Source organism: Sander lucioperca, chromosome 9, assembly GCF_008315115.2.
Source record: "Sander lucioperca isolate FBNREF2018 chromosome 9, SLUC_FBN_1.2, whole genome shotgun sequence".
NCBI lineage: Eukaryota > Metazoa > Chordata > Actinopteri > Perciformes > Percidae > Sander > Sander lucioperca.
The window spans coordinates 33,666,151-33,688,565 of NC_050181.1; the positions used below are offsets into that span (position 1 = coordinate 33,666,151).

The window sequence follows — 22,415 nt, forward strand, 5'->3', positions numbered from 1 at the left end:
TTACCCACATTATTGTTCCCCAGCTTGTACAGAGGAGACAGACAGACTATTAGACAGTCAGTGGCTATTTCCACAGAAATAGGTTGTTACACTACAGGAGGAGTAAAGTTTGCACATACATCTTGAAAAGATGGACATGTTTTCAACATTTGGTAATACATTTCAAACCACCTCCAGATTTCCAGATTCAGATTTGTTTTTGAAAGTTCCACTGATGATATCTACTGTAAATTTAAATATGTATTAAAATGTAAAGCAGAAATGTAAAAAAAAGAACTAGAACAGAGTTAAAGAGCGCATACCTCCACCAAAGACACACAATTATTACTTAAATAACACAAAGTGTTTACAGTATATCTAAATCTGTGTCTGGATCCACATCTACATCAGAATGCAGATAAAATTGAAATACATATCCATAAAAAACAATCCATAAAGTGCTAACTTTCTGTTTTGAAACAGCAGTAACAGTCGTACAGGAAATGCTCACACCATCAAGAGATTCTTTAGCTAACATATTACCCTGCATTGCCTACAATACATATACATGCCATTTTGTTGGTGTCTTTAACTCCTTAACTATCGTCATTCGTCAACAGGAAATGTAAAAATATCGTGAGTGTTGCAACAGAGTGGGGTGGGGACTTTGTGAGTTCTGTAAGAAATGGCTTAACATTAGTCATTGGTGTGTTTATAGTAATAAAGCAACCCAAGCTAAAACTCCACATCATATGACTTCTAAATGTCTAGAAAAAAATAAATGTTTCCTGTCCCCTTATCACACTAACCTTACGGTAATGAGGGCAGGAAATTTGGTGGGTGTTTTATCTTTGTGATCTTTTTACTTACACTGAGTCCATCAAACCCTATGCTGAATATACTAGCACACTCTTAAAAATTAGATACACCATTCATACACAGCTATGCAGTACTTTCTGGCAGCCCCAAATAGCAACAAGGGTGGATTTTATCACAAATACAATTCAATTCAATCAAATTGTATTCATAGTATCAACTCACAACAGAAGTTATCTCAAGACACTTTACAGATAGAGTAGGTCTAGACCACACTCTTACATTTACAAAGACAGTGTAACAGTGGTGAGGACAAACTTCCTTTTAGGCAGAAACCTCGGAAGAGGAAGAATACAAAATACACAACAAAACTACTCAATACTACACAATACAATACTTTCCACCTCTGCTCATTGTTATACATTTGCTGGGATGACCCATGTTTTAAACTGGTTTGAAAGCATAACACACTGCCTAACTGCAGCTACATTTTACATTTGAGTGATGCAAGTGCACATGCACCTCACATATTAGGGCTGGGTATTGGTACTCAATCCCTTTAAGGTATAGATGGTAATATCCCAGTACCAAGTGATGTTGAAACTTCTCTCCGGTCAAAAAATGCCGGCATTTGATCCTTTTTGTACCCAGATCTAGAAAAAAATTGTATTTGTATGGTTTATTCGATTTATTGCGATATGTGATGGTCCCGCTGCTGCAGCAGCTATGGCGGGTTTGTGTGGCACACAACTGGATGCTTCCATTCACATGATTGGTATCAACTGTATGTTTATTGATATCCAGTCCTATCAAATATACTGTATACCCTTTTCTAACTAAGAAAATAACACATCAGGTTATTTATTTGCAAAGAAATAAACATAAAAAGATACAAAACTGAAGTAAATAAGCAGAGGAGACAATGGAAATCCCAGTTGTCTATTTTGGGTCCTCCCACGCTTACTAAATGTTGAATCACAAAGAGAAAAACTTGTGGGAGTCAATATAAGTGGGGTTTTCCAATTTCAAGGGTTAACAGGGGACTGTAAGGTTAGTGTAATAAGGGGGCAGGGAATACTCACAGACAGGGTAAAACCTTCTATACTTCCTCTAAAAATGTGGTTAATACACACAGTGTATGTTCTACACATTTAGAAGTCATATGATGTTGAGTTTTAACTCGGGTTGCTTTTATTACTATAAAAAACCACCAATGAGTAATGCTATGCCAGTTCTTCAGTTCTTCTAGGACTTTCAAAACTCCTACACCACTCTGTTGCAACACCCTGATACTGATATTTTTACATTTCCTGTTCCTTAGGAAGATTAGCTTAGGAAAATATATTTTAATAACACTAAAAGCACTTACACAATGAATATAATTCAACTTGAAGCAGTTAGAATAGACTTTAAAACATTGCTTGCTTCCTACAAAACTAATAGGAATTGCAGTTTCTTTCTCTCTCTGGCTTTAAGCAAACTGACTGATACAAATGAGATCATGTCTTCTGATCATACATACATATAAATGCCCATCAGGTTATTGTGGGTTGCACATGTTACTGTAAACATCAAAGAAGCTCTCCTTTCTGTGTAAAGTAGGAGCCTTCTGCATGTCTATGTGTTTCTAAGCTACTAACATTGTCAAATTAACAACAAACATTTTGTCCAAGCCCCTTTTATTTCCAGTCTAGACAACAGGAACATGGGGAGGACCACCAGAGGGGAGTGCTGAGAATGGGAAAGTGATGTAGTAAGTCACTGATAATGATTCTATATGTGATGGTGAAGTGTGACAATGATGAAGCAAGGATGAGAATGATGGATATGAATATGTTGGAAATTTAATTAAATTTTTTCATCTGGTATTTCTAACATTTTCTGAATTGATATTAAGCTCTGCAATGTTAATAGTGTTTAAAGTGCAGCAGGAGAGATTGAATTAGACAATTCTTTCCAAAAAATGTGGTTTAATAAAGATGATTATGAGTTATTAAAGGCCATATTTGTTTTCATATCTTGTACAGCCGGGTAGTAGAGTAGAGGATGTAGAGTAGGTGTATCTTAGATTGATGGGAGCCATGACACAAGCCACACCCTACAGTATAGTACACACCATGCTCTATATATACTGGTTTTATTTGTGCTGTTCAACTAATAGTTGAAATTGATGAAATGGAACTATTTCTTTTGTAGAAACAGTTCCAGTTGAAACTCTTCTTAGTGGATTGTCCAGAGACATTTCTGAGAAGATGCATGCTGAGCTCAGTTCATAAATAGCCTTACCACTTCCTCATATGGCACATTTTGCAAAATGGAGCTTGTCGTACTTCTCTGTGCTGTTTCTCTGCTGCATTCATGTGAAGCTCGAGGTAAGAAATGTATTTCATTCATATTCCCTTTTTTGTTTTTTAACTGTAGCACTTTTTCAGCAATAGAAGTTGGAGCTCATTTTTGAATTACATAACATTGAGAAATGTATACAGATTTCAACAGTGGTGCTAATAAAATGTAAAACTAAAACTTTAATTGAGATATATTCAGCTATACAGTTATGTCAGTTATTACCCCATTCCTTAACCTTGGGTCACAAAACAAAATGAGTTGTTAAGGCCCTCAACAATGTGATTAATTCGGTAAAATAAAAATAATAATAAAATTCCTTCAGTTTCAAGAGGGCCAGCCGATGGATGTTGGCGCTCTGGCCCTAATAATTGTGTTTCTCTCTTATTTAGAAAGTAAAATACAGAGCTACATTTAATTAAAATGTGCGTCATTCATTCTTGTAAGGCCTTACAGTAATACTGTATGCTGAGACAGAATGATCATTTTCAGTTATCAGCCAGACAACAATTCTATTTCTGTATTTTAATATCTGTATTTTGATGAAGAGGTGGATCCAGACACAGATTTTGAAATACTGTAAATCCCTTTTGAGTTATTTAAGTCATAAGTGTGAAGTATTTGTACATTCTTGGCAGAGGAACACCCTTTAAGTCCTTTCTAGTTCTAGTTTTTTTAAATTGTCTTAAGTTTTGCTTTGAATTTCAATTCATCTTTAACCTTTACAATCTGTGGAACTTTTAAAAGGTTGTTTGAGATGAATTATAGCCAAAAGTTTTAAAGGTGTAAATGAAAATAAAATAAAGACTGAGTAACATTTTACTCAGGTTAGTTTCAGTTTCTCTACTCAAGAAAGCTGTGTATTGGATGGGCATTTTAAAAAACATCCCCATCCAACCCCTGACAAACAATTAACGCTCTTACTTGATCCTCCATGTGTTAGAAATAAAGGGGTAGCATTCAGTCATACAATGACCAAATAACCATATATTGTGTGATTTTGATCGTATGGTGTGTCTACTGTTTTACAGAGTCCAGTGCTGTGACTCCTGTGTTTGTGCAGAAGAGAGAGGATGTCCTTCTGAATGTCACAATAGCTGATATTCGTGAAGAAGATACTGTTATCTGGAAATTCAATAATAAAGCTAATTTAGCACGATTTTTACCTGGTATAGGACCAAAAGTATCTGATGATTACTCTGAAAGGATTGAGTTGCTTGAGAAATACTCTGTGAAATTGAAGAATCTACAAGAGGCAGACAGTGGAGTTTATACTGCAGTAGTGTCTGGGGATACAGATAAACAAATAACTGGATACAAGATCACAGTTCAAGGTGAGTTTGTAAAGATTTCAGACACTGATGGAGAGTTTCTGCTGCCATGTTTCTAAAACCTCTCCACCTGCCTCTCCCCCCTCAGATCCAGTGTCTCCAGTTAAACTGTCAGTGGACTCTGTGTCTAGCAGCTCAGACTGGTGTAACCTGACAGTGAGCTGCAGAGCACAGGACTCTCACATTAACAGCACCTTTAGATGTCTCAACCACACCTGCAGTCAGGAGGGAGGAGAGAGATCACAGGGCACACCCTCTGCTGTTGATCTCCATGTCTACCTGTCCACTGGCTCCATCATCTGTAACCATAGCAACCAGGTCAGCTGGACCAAGGACATCGAAATAATTAAACATTTCTGCCCCCGACATGCTGGTAAGACTGAAAGACTAAACCACAAACAGCTGATAATAGCCTAATGAACAGTTTGAAATGTAGACTTAGCGCATGAAAAGCTTAAAAACTTAGAGCATAAAAACACACAAACACAGTTTTGTTTCAACAAAAACTTATATATAAGTTCTGAACATGACTAAACCACCTTGCAGGGTGAAATACAAACATAACTAATGTACATAAATGTCATGTAACCCTTTTGAAATGGTTTCAAAAGTAGGGCTGTCAATCGATTAAAAAAATTAATCTAATTAATTACAGACTCTGTGATTAATTAATCGAAATTAATCACATACATAATTAACCGTGCCAGAACCGATACTTTTTAAGAAAGTAAAAAAAGAAAACAAAGGTTACTAAACAACAGTTGGTGACATTAAAGAACGGATTGTTTATTGCTAAGGCCATATGGTCAAAATTAAATGATTTAATAATAATGTATAACAATAACTTATTTCACTAATAAATTGCTGTTGAACGACAAAAACAACCACCAAGGACATTTACAATAACTTCAAATGCACCACGAAACTGTAGTTTACCAGTTTCATTGAACGCACCGTCTGTGTTGTTTTTCCGACGGCAGCTCGGCAGCTGCAGATTGTTACATCCCGCTGTTGAGTCACAGTCCTCTACAGTAAAACACAGTCAAACTTTACACCGTTCAGCGTTAGCTGTCAGCATTGTAACCGTGTTTAATCCAGCTACTAGCTAGCGGTAGGCTAACGTTAGCTGCTGTCGAGTATAGTGTTAACTAGCGTCACGTGCAGCGGTGTTTGTGTTGCCTGTATCGTCTTCAGAGCACCAGAGAGAAGTGCAGACATATCAGTGGCACCAGATTTCGGTAGCCAGGGTTGGCAGGAGGAAGATTTTTACAAGTAAATGTTCCAGTTAATGATCCAGGCAGCACATTCTCGTCTCCCTCCTTCATTTTACAGTCGAATGGTGGCTAGAACAGCTCCGGGTCAAACGTCAATATGGAATGGATTAATCTGCGTTATTTTTTTTAACGCGTTATGTTTTCTCAGATTAATTAATCGAAATTAACGCGTTATTTTGACAGCCCTATTCAAAACAGTATCCTGACTAAACTTTGACATAAACCAGACTGTGATCCACTCAGCATCCTCTGATCTCAACTATTAGTCAAAAATAATTAATAATTTCTGCTTTTTAAATGAAATGACAAAAACATTTTAAAAAAGTGACAAAAGCATAGAAAAAAGGAAAAAACGACAAAAAAAATTTCATTTTCAATTTGACCCGGAACGACAACAGGTTCATGGTCGACGGGAAGACAACACAAGGGTTGAAGGAATATTAAATGACGATAAAATATATATATATATATATATATATATAAAAATCAAATGTGTTACTGTGTTTGGCATAGAATGGGCCATTTGCCTCTATACGTGTATTATTAAGCACAGAACATATGGGACAGCCCTTGATTGTGAGTGTTTGAATTAGCACAACTATATACCTGTTAAACTGAAGAACAAATAAATAATACATCAACATCATGCTGTTTAACAGTCTGTAGAACTTAACTGCACTTTAATGTGCATGTATTTTGAAATGTAGGAATTAAACTACAAAGTACACAAAGATATCTTAACTGATATGTTGTGTCCAGTCCTGTTGCCCTGCAGAGTCACAGTGTGGATCTGTTGAGTGAGTTTTGTAATGTTGTGTTCCAGGTCCAGAGAGTGTCTCTGCTGGTATCTCCGTGTGCCTGCTGAACACAGCCGTGTTCTCCATCAGTCTGATCATCACGTGGGTGCAAACAATGTAAGATTTAAAAAATATTTGTACAAAATCTGGGAAGAATGTATTTCAACTCCTTTGTAAAGCTTAAATGATACTTTAAATTGAATTTTGCAAGTATAACTTCATGTAAATATTGTTTCTTTCCAAGAAAACTCCACAGGGCATCTTTTACGAAAATGCTTATGATTCTTAATTACCCATTGATTATACCCAATAATCACTGTGCTCACTTTGTAAATAAAATGATTGTACAGAGATGTTTCACAATACTTTAAGAGCATGTTATCTCCTTAACAAAAAAAATTACATTCATATTCTTATCATTAAGAGAAAAGATACAAGAAATAGCCTTGATATAATCCTGAATGTTATTAACAATGTTGTAACAATATACTGTTATGTATGTTTATATGTACAGTATGTTATTATATTTGTTCATCTTTGGGTGACTGCAGTTTCTGCTACATGCACCATTATCTGAGATTCATTAAAGCTATACTCATATTATATTTTGTGGTGATTTTGTGAATTCATGGAAAGAGCCACTGACTTCCACCCCCCTGGTATATTGTGAGTTTTTCAGCAAGGAATCCATCAGTGCTACTGTATTGTTATAGGAAACACGCTGAATGTAAAACAAAATAGGAATATTTAATGACAATAAAAATATGAACTGAACTTGAAGGAATACTTCACTGAAAATCCATCTTTTGAGCATTACATAGCTTTAAAGGCTTCCTTTGTTACTTTTGGTTGGTTTTCTGATAATTGTGTTACAGTGTCACATTGTGTATTCAGTGGGAACATACAAGTAGTTTACCAGTTTACCATAGGTCTCTTTAGTTTTCCACACTGAGTCATCTGATAATGTAAGAGGTGGTAATCATAGAGCTATGAGAGAGGAAGTGGTTATTGTTGCAGTGCAGTGAGCCACCAAGAAGACACACAGTATAAACTACACTATCATGTAGTTTTTATGCAGTGTATAAAATAAAGTGTATTGATGTTTTTTACTTCTTTTGTTCCTCATCTTTTTTCCCTTTCAAATGACATGGAGAACATTATCCTGAAGCTAACTCCAGGGGAAACTTGCAAAACTATTTCCTCCTAAGTTGATTAAAAAGACATAAATATAGCGCTACTATTTATTTAAATTACCCAAAGTAGACTGCATTACTCTTCACTGACTTCAATGTTTAAATCTGCTTTCTTGATGATGGATTGAATTTAATCCCTCCAGTCTTTCTCAACAGATCATCGAGCCTTATAGCAGAGCTTAGAGAGGAACGTCCAATAGGGAAGTTCATGAACATGGTAACATTCTAACAGTGTTTGTGGTTTTGACAGGAAGACTGTGACAAAGGTGTGGTTTGTCTGTTAGAGCAAAACACAACACCCACACCGTTTCATCGTGCAGTCAGGCAGGATAACTGGAAGGAGAGCCATGTCTTTGTGATACTGGGACTGCTGGTCTGCATAGAGGCACAAGGTAATAATTAGGGCTGTCAAAATAACGCGTTAATTTCGATTAATTAATCTGAGAAAAAATAACGCATTAAAAAAAATAACGAAGATTACAAGATTAATCCATTCCATATTGACGTTTGACCCGGAGCCGTTCTAGCCACCATTCGACTGTAAAATGAAGGAGGGAGACGAGAATGTGCTGCCTGGATCATTAACTGGAACATTTACTTATAAAAATCTTCTTCCTGCCAACCCTGCCCACATAGCAATTTATCTTTGGCCCAAATGTGGCCCACATATGCAGTTCTCTTATGGCCCACATTTGGCCTTGAATGACGGCGCTGACCTCAGGTGTGTGTGGCTCCCGAAACTCAGCCACAGGCCCCCCTAATGTGGCCCAAATGTGCAGTTCTCTTATGGCCCACGTTTGGTTTAGTTTGAAATGTAAACAGACTACAGATAACTAGTTATCCAGTTTAAAAAGTAACCATTTTAATTACTTTATCAAAGTAGTGAAATTTGAAACTGATTACTTTTTGATTAGTATTCTTAACATGTTTATAACTGGGCTATACAGCTGAATAACAGTGAATTTAAACCAGGCAGTTTAAACCTCACAGTAGTACCAACATAGTCAGACTTATAAAATGCAATATCTACATAAAGCTACATATAAGCTTTTTAATTGAAAAGAATTTTTCAGATGTAACCCCATTGTAAATCACCAATATTTGATAAGTAACTCTAAATTAATTACATTTTTCCTCAGTGACTAGTTACATGCAGTTTCTTGCTCCCAAACCTATAGAAACACAGTGAACCAGCAGCTATCAGGGTGCGGCAGCTGACTGATGTGCATTCGCAGACTCAAACAGTTTAGAATTACAAATTTACAAATGTTCCCTAAATACCTCAATTGCCTCAAAAATGCCATGGTAGATGCTTGCTAGCCCTAACCCTGCACCCAGAACCTCTAGTGCACACTCAGTTACTGCAGTAAGGAAAGTCAGACAGGTGTATGGTAAAAGTTAGCTTGAAAATAAAGTTTTTAGGCAGCTTGGACTGAATTTTGTAATGCTTTTTATTTGCACATGTGCTCCTCATACATTTAACAGTTAAGACTGGTCCTGGCTGGTTTCTGTCTCAAGTTCTCTGGCTGTTTCTGTCTTTTTAACTCTGGAACTTGGAGATTGTTTCAAGCTACAAATTGCCTTGAACCTTTTCAAACTCAAAAGTGGGCCTAGCTAGGAACACCAAATTGGTCAGGTATTGTCAACCTGACCAATTTGGTGTTCCTAGCTTCATGTTTAGGTTAAGTGTGTTCAGTATTATAGTTTTGTCATTTTAAGAAAAAAGGAACACATACCAATATTGAACATTTGAAAACACACTAAAAGAAAATTAATCTTAACATTTACTAAAATAGAACATGTTAATAGTATAAAATGAATCTTAACCAATCTATAAAACACAATAAAACAACTATTTACGTGTGTGTGTGTGTGTGTGTGTGTGTGTGTGTGTGTGTGTGTGTGTGTGTGTGTGTGTGTGTGTCAGGGTACCCCCAGGATCCTCCAACTTAAATTCAAGGCTTTTTAAGACCTTTTTAATAACATTTCAAATTAAATTCAATGCCAACTTCGTACCCATTCCGACAGAAGTATGAGGGGAAAATGTAAAATCTGTATACATTTTTCAACCCTAGAAAATAATGATGTACAAGTAGGCTACTTGAATTAAATAAAACATTTTATTTAAATTATCAGTCATATTTAATACAATTTACTGGATAATAATATAATCGAATTAAATAAGATATATTACACTGCATAATTTTACTTTTACTTTTGGTACTTTAAGTATATTTTGATAATACTTTTGTACTTGTAACTGACAAGTAACTTGTAACTCTACAACACAGTTTTTTCTACTTTTACTGCAATACATGATCTGAGTAAGTCTTCCACCTCTGTAAATCACCAATAACAGTCATGCATGAAAACCTGCAGCAATGTTAAACACTGAAAACACAGCTCAGTTCAGCGTTTACTTGCAGCTCTGCTACAGTAGCAGATAGCCGTTAACATTACCTGCCGGTCACATCGTCTCTAAATAGTCCGCTCACACTGAAGTCCTGCACAGATCAAGAGATGTTAGAGTCCGATGACTGCTCGATACGCTGCCCTTCTCGCCCTTTCCGAAATCTTTTTAGACAGGTTGAGTTGAGCCTCGAGCGCAGTCAGCTTTACTGGCTCGTCCTGAGGGCCTTCTCTGGTGTCTGTTGAGGAAAACAAACACAAAACACAGAGTGAGGTCTGATGTAACAGACATAAAATGGACTGAGTCTTTAAAGTACATATCTTAGAGTTTTACTTACATTTTGTAGCCTCGCTATAAACTCCCTCTCCTCCTCCTGTCCCGAGGTCCCTGACTCCTGGTAGGGGACAGGGGTTTCGTCCTCGGAACTGGAGGAGGAATCAGGATTGCGGGACCTCTTCCTGGTGGTGGAGGCTTCTGGTGACTCTGGTGATGGTACAGTGGAGGTGAGGGCCTGGCGGAAATCCCTCATCCTCTTTGACTGGGCCACGTTCAGGCTGAGGGCGTAGAAGCAGTCAGCTGTGGCCGTGTTGTGGCACAAAAGGTGGCCACCATCTTCTGCTGCTCGGCAGACAGGTTGTTCTTTGCCTTAAAACAGTAGAAGAGAAAAGATTGCTACAGCCAGCAGAGTTTTAATGAAATCCAGCATTAACAGATGAGTGACTGAGGAGAACTCACATGAGCAGACACAGCGGTCCTTAGGTCGGTGAAATTGGGGGACCCTTTAAGGCCCATCTCCGCCCACGCGTCCTACAGGTGGTGCAAGAAGTTTTAGCATGGGCCCTTCTTAGCCATGAAAAAAACCAGCTGGTTCAGTGGCTTGCTGGCCGTCCGCAGCTGCAGCCACCTCTCCAGCCAGCGAAACTCAGTCTCCAAGAACATTTGGGCCGCCCCAAATGACTTGTCTTGTGTTCCCTGACACAGAAAACAGACAGACTCTTTCAGAGGAAACAATAACAAAAACAGACTCACAAGCAGTGATGACAACAGTACACAAGTCAAGATTTTAATACTTACAGAGATCACAAAGAGAGGGAGAGAAGACAAAAAGTATTTCAGTACACGGAGGGGAAGATAAACACACACAAAGACATCACTTTGCATGGCAGGCTTCCGTTGGAGATGGACTATTTTGGCTATTTTCGAAAAAGGGATGCACACTTACCAAGCAGCTTTGGGACCCCCAGTTTGGCCCCCTCCTGGCACCACTTCAGGTCCTCGCAGGATATTATCCTGGCCATCTTGCGGCTTTTCACTGCCAGCTGGTGCAGGACAACGTTCCTGGTTATGTCTGTGAGGCACTTTATGACGGTGCGCAGCACGCTCACCACATCGATCGCAGTGAGGCGAAACTGGGCAGTGAAAATAAAGTTTGGTTATTTGGTGGCAACTTTGGTTTGAGTAAAGCTGCAAACTTTTTGAAGTCAATCGACTCACACAGTTGTGTAGACATCCCAGTATCAATCCACATATTAACCCACGCTTCCTCCTGCTTTTGGTGTTTCTGTCCATAACTAGCAAAGAAAGATTGTTCTTGCTCGGGCTTTAACGTCTGGATATTCGGCAGCGTTGCCACAACAGACCAAATGGCTTCACTCGCATCTTTCTCCGCCGCCATTACGGAACTACAACTCTAGCGCACGACCTCAACGTCATCGTTCTCAACCACTCCCTCTGTTTGCTGAATGGACCGGTAAAGATTTGGCTGGAGAAAACCCAAGACTATACCACAAACCCAGACGTAGTACTGAAGGGAAATGAAAATTGAGCGGAAGTACGTAGGAGGGCAGAGCCAGGTTACAATTTTATAGCATTTGAAAAAAAAAAAAAAATTTAATGGTTTCAAAACAGTGTCAAGACTAAAGTTTGACAGTTTGTTGTTCACACAACATCCTCTGATCTTAACTATTAGTCAAAAAAATGCATAATTTCTGCTTTTTTTAACTCAAAAATGAGGTATAATGTCATTTAAATTAGGTTTAAAGACCATGAATTTAAAAAAATTGAGAAAAATGACAAAAACATGTATGTGATGTGCTACCGCATCATCTGTATACAATGGGATGATTCTTATTTAAGAAAACGTGTGTATGTAATTTTTTTATTTTTAAACATTTCAAAAAAAATGTTTAAACAAACACTTCTTTTGAACAAACGTGTATGACTTTTTGTATGTATGAACAACAGGGAGGCCCTGGAGGTAACCAGTCTCCCCTGGCTTTCTGATCACGGTCGGAAACTAAGCAATCAGGAAAAGTTAACACATTGAACATTTAAAATTAAACAGTTGATTAACGTCAGCTTGTTGCCCCGTGTGAGCTGATGACCTCATCTGTTGACATTTCTGAATGCCTTCCTACAGCTGCTTCATAAAAGCTTTCCACACAAACTAACGTACATGTGTCATTAGTATAGAAAAAAAAAATTTGATTTTAACTGTGTCGGGCTCAGACACAAACTTCTTAATGCCTGTCGGACGCGGGCCGGGCTCGCACAGAAAAATTCGGCCCGATCCAGACTCTAGTGTGTGTGCATAACGTTATGAGCAGTTTGCAGTTCACTGTGCCGCAAACTGCTCGCATCATCTGTACCAATGATCTAACATGTCCAGGGATACCATATATCGTCTGCAAAAACTCCCACAGTTGTGCACAAGGTCTAGGATACTGTACATCGAAAACATAAAAAGCCTAAAGCAGGCATCTACTGCCCCAAGAAGAGATGGGTGCTCCAAGGCATGTCCATGCACTATAACAAAGGCTTGTGATAACTGATGCCTGTCCCCAAGAAGAAGCACACGTGGGACCTCTGTGCTTGTCCTTTTCATAAGGTATTCAGCGATGTTTGTTCCAACCTGTAGCAGAAGCAAAGCGATGTGTCCTCGCCTGTCTGCAATATTGCAAGCATAAAAGTCAAATGTAAAATTCTACAACTTTGTATCACATTCTGGCGACTACATTTCAAAATGCAAAAAAGATTCCCTGACCTTGCTCTGACTTTACTACAAAATGCTCAAATTCCTTGATTTTCCGTGCCTGGAATAGACCCTCTTAAATGTCACGGCATTCCAGAAATGTAGTACAGTGCATGCAGAGCAATGCATTATATTGTTCTTTTCTTGTTTCTTCTTTTTATCATTATTCTTCTTCCAGGCCCTAATTTGACTAGAACCGCTTGCTGTAGAAATTCCGTTCAAAATATTGATGAGTTGGTCCTTGTGCAAATTTTGGGTCTATGTCTTCTCATGTGATTTATACTTTGAGATACTGAATAAGAACTAATAAGCTCTTTGTGACATCAGTGAAACTTCATTGAACTCAATCTAACTTAATTACATTTGCAGCACCTGATCATTGATTAAAATGTGTGAAGTCCAGAGAAAATTTAACTCAGGTTCTTTTTTTCTGCATGGAAACTGGTCAAATACTAAGCCGTCCAGAGACATGTTTCGTTGATCGGACCAGTATTATACTAAAATATCAGTGATCGTAAAAGACATTTATTTGTAACAGCAGGCCTAGGCTATTTTCAGAATATTTGTTGATTTACAGCAGGATTGTTAAGTGCTGCATCAAAACCAAACCTACAGGATATATTGTTGCATTTCGGGGCAGTGGTATCAGAAAATATTACCGGCAGATACCCACATTTACAATATCAGTATTGGACATGAAAAAGTTGTATTTTACCATTCTTATTCATAGTACATATATGTCTTTTATTAAAAACTTATAAGCTTTTATAAAATGTGCCTACCTTCAAATGTAGAGAGTAAATCACCCAGGTCCCATTCTACCAGTTTATTTTGAACATGATCATCCATCTACAGGAAAACAATAATAATAAAAAACATTACAAAGCTGCCATATATCACTTTCAATAAGCATTCAGAAATGTCAAGCAAGCAAGCGGTCATTCTCATTACGCCAACATTTGACAGCTAATAACATAATGAATAATCAAGAATAGTTATTTTGGCAGGCAACACACACACACACACACACACACACACACACACACACACTTCACTGCCAGCACAGGTTAGAATCAGCCAATTTCTATATTGCATTAGTGGAGTTCAGCTGCATGGAGGCAAAGTACTCCGTGACAATAGCTCATGCAGGTCAAATATAACACGTTGGTCGCAATTGATTAGACTGACGCAAGACTTCTTTGCCAGGTTGTTCACTAACTAAAATGAACCTATTGGCGGGAACCGGCGATGTGTTCGCCTGTCTTTGTCAGCATTACAATTTGTATTTTGTATTTAAAGGAACTACATAAAGTACTTAATACATAACATTTAGTAACGTTACACAAACAGCTAAAACACATGCAAGCCTGAGCATTCAAAGTAGGCTACATAATCGCTGAATACAAATTTCGCTCTTTTTTCTGCATGTTCACAATTCAGCAAGCAAGATGGCGGCGTTCGTCTTTTAAGACAGTCATGGTCATTCGTAACGTTAACGTAACGTAGGCTGAGGACGGTTACCGGTGAAAAAAATTTGCCGCGCATTTTAACACTCCTAAATTAAAATATCCAAAACTAATTTACCATTGGCAATGTCCGTACGTTACTAACGGTCGGTGGATTAGCTAACGTTAGTAACGTTTTATTCATAAACCGCTCCTTAAACCAGCTAGCTACCAAGCCAATGTAGCACACAATGACTCAGATATATCTTAATAAAAAAGAAAACCTTTGAATGTGCAAACAGACATAGAAGATAACAACGATACAGCCTTGAAATGTCTCCATTAACGACTCCTTTGAAATAACGTTAATTAAGTTAAATGTCACACTTCATAAGCTAGCTAGCTAGCAGCTGGCTAGCTTACGTGAGTCATTGTATGCTACATTGGCTTGCTAGCTAGCTAGCTAGGTTAGTGCCATGACAAATGTTAGCACGCTAAAACGTAGCTAACGTTGATTTAGCTCGGTTTAAGGAGCGGTTTATGAATAAAACGTTACTAACGATAGGTAATCCACCGACCGTTGGTAACATTCGGACATTGCCAATGGTAAATTAGTTAAAGTATTTTAATTTAGAAGTCTAAAAATGGGCGGCAAATTTTTTTTTACAGCTAGCTAGCTAAGTTACGTTAGCTAATGTAACATTAGAGTTTATTCTAGAAGCACTGTTTAACAAAACACATTTTCAGCAACAAACTACCGGTAAAATGAGAATGCTTACCTCGCCTCCCTGCCCCAGGAACCAGATGTGGTTTTTAAGAAAACCTGCTGCTGTTCCGACTCATCGAGAGCGAGAGACGGCGATGTGGGGTGACTGGGGGTTACGTCAGTTGAAGAGGTGCGCTTGTTTTTCCCTGTGTGAAGATCCAGCGGGCGGGGTGCCAGATAGAGCGATCTCTTCAATGTGTTTCTGTCTTCGCCCGCCGTAGTTCTTTGCTGGTATTTATTTGTAACGCAAATCGTGATGGGATTTATATTTAATAACGTTACTTGAATAAAACGAAGCTAAAACAACAAGTTATTATTCTAATATCGTTAGACTGTTTTTAAACTAAGCTAAACCTATACACATGATCTGATCTAATCTACGAAACAAACGTTTTTTTATACGTCTTTTATGTCACGTTTTTTATTCTTCCCATACCATGTCATGACTCATGAGTGTGTGTGTGTGTGTGTGTGTGTGTGTGTGTGTGTGTGTGTGTGTGTGCGTGTTAAAACAATGTCATCCAAAATAAGGCGGATCAGCAGTGTTGAAAAACTGAAGCCTGGATTTCGTTCAACGTCATCAACCCAATGCAATGGGTTATAATATGTTTAACCATTTTGTAACCCAATTATGGGTAAATTTATACATTTCAGGCTTAACCCAGCATATGAGTAACCAAAATAACCCAGCATTTTTAAGTGTGTAGGGTTTTCCCTCAATGTCCTATATATGCCTTCCTGCTTCATTTCTTCTTGTATTGAGGAACAATGTGGGTTGATTACTGTCATTTTTATTTTGCTTGACCAACAGGTTGCTGGTTTGATCCCTGGAGTGACAGGATAAATGTGGGCAGTCAAGTGAAAGAGCAGCACGCCCTTCTTTTTCATTACCACTGCTGAAGTGCCCTTGAGAAAGGCACTTAGCCCACACATGCCTTAGTGGAGATGTTCAATAGCCAACAGATATGACTCTGTGATTGTGGTGGGCAGCTTTTAGAATAATAACAAATGAAATCAGTTTACACAATTTTGTTTTTGTTTTTTACATTTCCCTTCTTATAAAATAAGTCATACCAGTTTTATCCACTTCAGAAATGCTAGCTAATAGCCTTGCATGAAATTATGAGATAAATGAGAAATTTTCCAACATTTTAAAGGGACAGCATATTTACCAAGTGTATGTGTATGTACAGTTGTGCAGTTAAATGTACAGTACAGGAAGTGATGTCAGAACTCTTCAGATTTATTCAGAATAAGGATTATTGTTGAGTCACAACAGTGCCATTACAGGGAGAGAGATATTTTCATAATATTATTTATAATATTTAGTTGGTATTTTATTTTGTTATGTTATCCACGTCATAAATGTGATATTGGTGATTGCATTTAAAATGGGAGCGGAATATATTTTTTAAACTCAAAATGCTGAGAAAAAAAAAAAAAAAAAGTATTACAGTAAAAGCCAATAATTTAAAAATGTGTCTATCCAGTGGCATACGAATATTCTGCTGTTGTAGTCAATCTTCAGCATTTTATGCATTTTGTGGTCTGAGATACTTTTGCGCACACCACTGTAATTGAGTTGTCACCAAATATTGCTGAGACATGACCTATCAGGGATAACATAATGCAATGCAGTGCGGTGTCATGGGGGAGTGACATTCAAAATAATCAAATATCAAATAAATAGTCTAGATTTATTTGCCTCATAACATCACTATATACTTCCACATAACTCTTGCCCAGTGTATCATATTAAGGCTATCTGCTCTACAAGACAGGCCAGCATACTTCATCCATAAAATGTGGTCTGGCTCACACAGCCCTTGTTGTAACCCTGGCTCTTTACATTGGGAGCACATGTGCCCAAACTACATTTGCCACTCACGTCCGGCCCACCTGACAGTCGGCGCAACCTAGGTTGGGCCCGGCTCCTTACATTTGGGCCAGGTCTGGCCCACACGACACTCACCATAACCCAGGTCGGGGCCGGCTCCTTACATTTGGGCCAGGTCTGGCCCACACGACACTCACCATAACCCAGGTCGGGGCCGGCTCCTTACATTTGGGCTAGGTCTGGCCCACGACACTCACTGTAACCCAGGTTGGGGCCGGCTCCTTACATTTGGGCCACATCTGGCCCACATGACAGTTGCCCTAACCCAGGTCGGGCTTGGCTCATTACATTTGGGCCAGGTCTGGCCCACACAACACTCACCGTAAACCAGGTCGGGGCCGGCTCCTTACATTTGGGCCAGGTCTGGCCCACACGACACTCACCATAACCTAAGTCAGGCTTGGCTCATTAATTTGGACCAGGTCTGGCCCACACAACACTCCCCGTAACTCATGTAGGGCCTGGCTCCTTACATTTGGGCCAGGTCTGGCCCACGACACTCACTGTAACCCAGGTCGGGGCCGGCTCCTTACATTTGGGCCACATCTGGCCCACACGACACTCACCGTAAACCAGGTCGGGGCCGGCTCCTTACATTTGGGCCACATCTGGCCCACATGACAGTTGCCCTAACCCAGGTCGGGCTTGGCTCATTAATTTGGGCCAGGTCTGGCCCACACGACACTCACCGTAACTCAAGTTGGGCCTGGCTCATTCCATTTGGGCCAGGTCTGGCCCACGACACTCACTGTAACCCAGGTCGGGGCCGGCTCCTTACATTTGGGCCACATCTGGCCCACATGACAGTTGCCCTAACCCAGGTCGGGCTTGGCTCACTACATTTGGGCCACATCTGGCCCACACGACACTCACCGTAACCCAGGTCGGGGCCGGCTCCTTACATTTGGGCCAGGTCTGGCCCACGACACTCACTGTAACCCAGGGAGGGGCCGGCTCCTTACATTTGGGCCAGGTCTGGCCCACACAACACTCACCATAACCTAAGTCAGGCTTGGCTCATTTCATTTGGGCCACATCTGGCCCACACGACAGTTGCCCTAACCCAGGTCGGGCTTGGCTCATTAATTTGGGCCAGGTCTGGCCCACATGACAGTTGCCGTAACCCAAGTCAGGCGCGGCTGATTACAAGTGGGCCACATCTGGCCCACTCAACATTTGCCATTGCCGTAACTGAGCCTTAAGTGCCAAAAGTGGCACAAATTTGGCCCAAATGTGTCTGCTATCTGGGTGGCTACTGAAATCTGGTGCCACTGATATGTCTGCACTTTTCTCTGGTGCTCTGAAGACAATACAGGCAACACAAACACTGCTGCATGTGACGCTAGTTAACACTATACTCGACAGCAGCTAACGTTAGCCTACCGCTAGCTAGTAGCTGGATTAAACACGGTTAAAATGCTGACAGCTAACGCTGAACGGTGTAAAGTTTGACTGTGTTTTACTGTAGAGGACTGTGACTCAACAGCGGGATGTAACAATCTGCAGCTGCCGAGCTGCCGTCAGAAAAACAACACAGACGGTGCGTTCAATGAAACTGGTAAACTACAGTTTCGTGGTGCATTTGAAGTTATTGTAAATGTCCTTGGTGGTTGTTTTTGTCGTTCAACAGCAATTTACTAGTGAAATAAGTTATTGTTATACATTATTATTAAATCATTTAATTTTGACCATATGGCCTTAGCAATAAACAATCCGTTCTTTAATGTCACCAACTGTTGTTTAGTACCCTTTGTTTTCTTTTTTTACTTTCTTAAAAAGTATCGGTTCAGGCACCGTTAATTATGTATGTGATTAATTTCGATTAATTAATCACAGAGTCTGTAATTAATTAGATTAATTTTTTTAATCGATTGACAGCCCTAGTAATAATAAATTAAATTTATATAGCGCTTTTCAAAGAAGATGGAGAGGGACTCAGAGGTGCGGATCTCTTGGGGGAGGGAGTTCCAGAGGCTGGGAGCTGCTCTGGAGAAGGCTCTGTCCCCAAAACTGCAGAGGTTGGACTTTTGGATACAGAGGAGACCAGCTGAGGTGGATCTAAGGGACCATGAGGGTTGGTACAGGGAGAGGAGGTCAGTGAGGTATGCGGGGGACAGATGGATTTGTAGGTGAGGACCAGGATTTTGTAGGTGATCCGGTGGGAGATAGGAAGCCAGTGGAGTTGTTTTATGACTGTGAATGTCACAATAGCTGATGTTCCTAAAGAAGATCCTGTTATCTGGAAATTCAATAAAACAGTTCATTTAGTACGAACCTCGGAACAAAAGTCTCTGATGATTACTCTGGAAGGATTGAGTTGCTTGAGAAATTCTCTGTGAAATTGAAGAATCTACAAGAGGCAGACAGTGGAGTTTATACTGTAGTAGTGTCTGGGAATAAAGAAAAACAAATAACTGGATATAAGATCACAGTTCAAGGTGAGTTTGTAAACATTTCAGACACTGATGGAGAGTTTCTGCTGCCATGTTTCTAAAACCTCTCCACCTGTCTCCCCCCCCTCAGATCCAGTGTCTCCAGTTAAACTGTCAGTGGACTCTGTGTCTAACAGCTCAGACTGGTGTAACCTGACAGTGAGCTGCAGAGCACAGGACTCTCACATTAACAGCACCTTTAGATGTCTCAACCACACCTGCAGTCAGGAGGGAGGAGAGAGGTCACAGGTCACAGGTCACACCCTCTGCTGCTGATCTCCATGTCCAGCTGTCTAATGGCTTCATCATGTGTAACCATAGCAACCAGGTCAGCTGGAAAAAGGACATGAAAACAATAAATGTCTGCCCCCGACATGCTGGTAAGACTGAAAGACCACAAACAGCTGATGAACAGTTTGAAATTTAGACTTAGAGCATAAAAACAAAAAAGGCCTCCTGCACACTGCCTGCGTGGCGTGGCGTTTCTGTTGCGTAGCGGCTGCGTAGCGTTTTCTATGTCTTTGCACACTAGAAACGTGACTGATGCGGCGCTGCTGCTGCTACCCTTGTCTGTACACATGTATGTTTCCCATTGATAAAATTAAATTTTAAACATAAATATATACTGATCCGTATTCCATTTTGCCTGGAAACGCTTCCAACACGCTCGCGTGTCGCGTGAAAAATAGGCGTCGGTTCTATTTCTAGCAGGCACACGTTTTTGGCGCGGCTCAAGCCGTGCGTGTCACGCAGGCAGTGTGTAATCTCTAACCTGTTAGGCCGGCTACACACTGGCTGCGTCGCGTGAGCGTGTCAGCTGCATGGCGTGTCCGTTTATATTTCGGCTGCCATGTTAACAGGTTAGAACTTACACACTGCCTGCATGACACACACGTCGCAGGCCAAAAATAACATGGATGTTTGGGTGTACATTGTATGGAACCCATAGTGCTTTCTTTGCAGGTAAAATTAATGATTACTTTCATTCAATTTTGGGTGTTTTATTTAATTTATAGCATTTAAAAAAAAAAGTTGGTTTCAAAACAGTATCCTGACTAAACTTTGACATAAACCAGACTGTGATCCACTCAGCATCCTCTGATTTCAACTATTAGTCAAAATAATTCATATTTAAAAAAAATAATTAAAAATTAATTAATTAATTAAAAAAGTGACAAAAACATTTTAAAAAGTGACAAAAGCATAGAAAAAAGGAAAAAGCGACAAGAAAGTTTATTTTCAGTTTGACCCAGAACGACAACAGGTTCATGGTCGAAGGGAAGACAACACAAGGGTTGAAGGAACATTAAATGACGATAATAAAAAAAATAAAAAATAAAAATAAAAAAAATTAAAAATGAATCAAATATGTTACTGTGTTTGGCATAGAATGGGCCATCTGCCTCTATAAGTGTATTATTAAGCACAGAACATATGGGACAGCCCTTGATTGTGAGTGTTTGAATTAGCACAACTATATACCTGTTAAACTGAAGAACAAATAAACAATGCATCAACATCATGCTGTTTAACAGTCTGTAGACCTTAACTGCACTTTACTGCAGGCATGTATTTTAAATTGTAGGAATCAAACTACAAAGTACACAAAGATATCTTAACTGATTTGTTGCGTCCAGTCCTGTTCCCCTGCAGAGTCACAGTGTGGATCTGTTGTGTGAGTTTTGTAATGTTGTGTTCCAGGTCCAGAGAGTGTCTCTGCTGGTCTCTCCGTGTGCCTGCTGAAGACAGCCGTGTTGTCCGTCGGTCTGATCATCATGGTGGCTGCTGTCATCACTGTTCACCTCATGGAGAAGCTCAAGAAGCACAAATAAAAACTTAAAGTTAAAGGTACACTGTGCAGCTTTTGACCAATTTTGACCAATTGTTTGTAATTTTTTTTATGAGAGTCCCTGTTTTGTTTGTATTGTTTGTTGATGTCATGCTGTTCCACTGATTGACAGTAGGTGGCAGTAACACACCAGGAAATGCACCAACACAGGAGAGGAGATAGAAGGCTGCCAGCCAGATGTGGATGCAAACAATGTAAGATTTTTGTACAAAATCTGCGAAAAATGTATTTCAACTCATTTGCAAAGCTTAAATGATACTTTAAATGCAAGTTTGCAAGTATAACTTCATGTAAATATTGTTTCTTTCCAAGAAAACTCCACAGGGCATCTTTTTTGCTAATTCTTATCTTATCACTGTGCTCACTTTGTAATAATATTATTGTACAGAGATGTTCCAAAATATTTTAGGAGCATGCAATCTCCTTAACAAAAAATAACATTTATATTTATATGATCAAGAGCAAAGATACTAGTCTGGATATCACCAGACCAAGCTCAATCTTTTAAGTCTGGAGAGTCTGCTCTGTATTTTCTCTGCACAAGAGGCGTGATCAACGGGCATAGTTCAAATGACTCTGTACGTAATTGGATAGTCCTTCAACCAATCAGACCAACGATCCGGGTGACGTAGCAGCAACAGCAGCATCAACGGGTTGCTGCCATGGAGTGCTGCGCTTCGGTGGCCAGCTTGTTGAATGTAAACAAAAAGCTGCTTGGTCGCTTCTCTATCGTCATCATGTTAAACCCGGCAATAGCACGCCAGGTGGATAAGCCACTTTGTGATTGGTTCCCGCAGATTTGTAATGGAAGCAGGATAGATAAACGTACAGGTTTCCAGCCTGAGCAGGGAG

General features: G+C 39.5%; 2 protein-coding genes and 3 long non-coding RNA genes across 5 annotated transcripts; 3 read left to right on the plus strand and 2 right to left on the minus strand.

The window, feature by feature from the left end:
• The window catches only part of LOC116048863, a 110,487-nt gene that overhangs the window by 6,230 nt on the left and 81,842 nt on the right, over nucleotides 1-22,415 (minus strand).
• Nucleotides 1,840-4,509, minus strand: LOC118495811. Its single transcript, XR_004898256.1, has 3 exons — nucleotides 4,498-4,509; nucleotides 3,314-3,318; nucleotides 1,840-2,111 (listed from the first exon to the last, which is right to left on the minus strand). It is a non-coding gene; the product is annotated as an uncharacterized LOC118495811 (long non-coding RNA).
• On the plus strand, nucleotides 2,938-21,565 carry LOC116048866. Of its 2 annotated transcripts, none has more exons than XM_036005010.1 (4): nucleotides 2,938-3,167; nucleotides 4,170-4,472; nucleotides 4,558-4,842; nucleotides 21,422-21,565. In XM_036005010.1, exons 1-4 carry the CDS (start codon nucleotides 3,110-3,112, stop codon nucleotides 21,544-21,546), a joined length of 771 nt encoding a protein of 256 aa, XP_035860903.1. In that variant the 5' UTR covers nucleotides 2,938-3,109; the 3' UTR covers nucleotides 21,547-21,565. The 2 variants fall into 2 exon arrangements, with proteins under 2 accessions (XP_035860903.1, XP_031154010.1); XM_031298150.2 differs by lacking the exon at nucleotides 21,422-21,565 and adding an exon at nucleotides 6,567-7,273.
• Nucleotides 14,261-20,847, plus strand: LOC118495816. The gene is made up of 3 exons (XR_004898262.1): nucleotides 14,261-14,271; nucleotides 18,397-18,401; nucleotides 20,762-20,847. It is a non-coding gene; the product is annotated as an uncharacterized LOC118495816 (long non-coding RNA).
• LOC116048869 lies at nucleotides 19,544-19,879 on the plus strand. The gene is made up of 2 exons (XR_004104760.2): nucleotides 19,544-19,720; nucleotides 19,806-19,879. It is a non-coding gene; the product is annotated as an uncharacterized LOC116048869 (long non-coding RNA).

What these genes read in the sequence shown, in the direction of transcription:
- LOC116048866 (XM_036005010.1), top strand. Translation starts at nt 3,110, where the DNA reads ATGGAGCTTGTCGTACTTCTCTGTGCTGTTTCTCTGCTGCATTCATGT. An exon ending in ATACAAGATCACAGTTCAAG is followed by an intron (nt 4,473 to 4,557) that starts GTGAGTTTGTAA and finishes CTCCCCCCTCAG; the next exon opens with ATCCAGTGTCTCCAGTTAAA. An exon ending in TTTCTGCCCCCGACATGCTG is followed by an intron (nt 4,843 to 21,421) that starts GTAAGACTGAAA and finishes TTCCAGGTCCAG; the next exon opens with AGAGTGTCTCTGCTGGTCTC.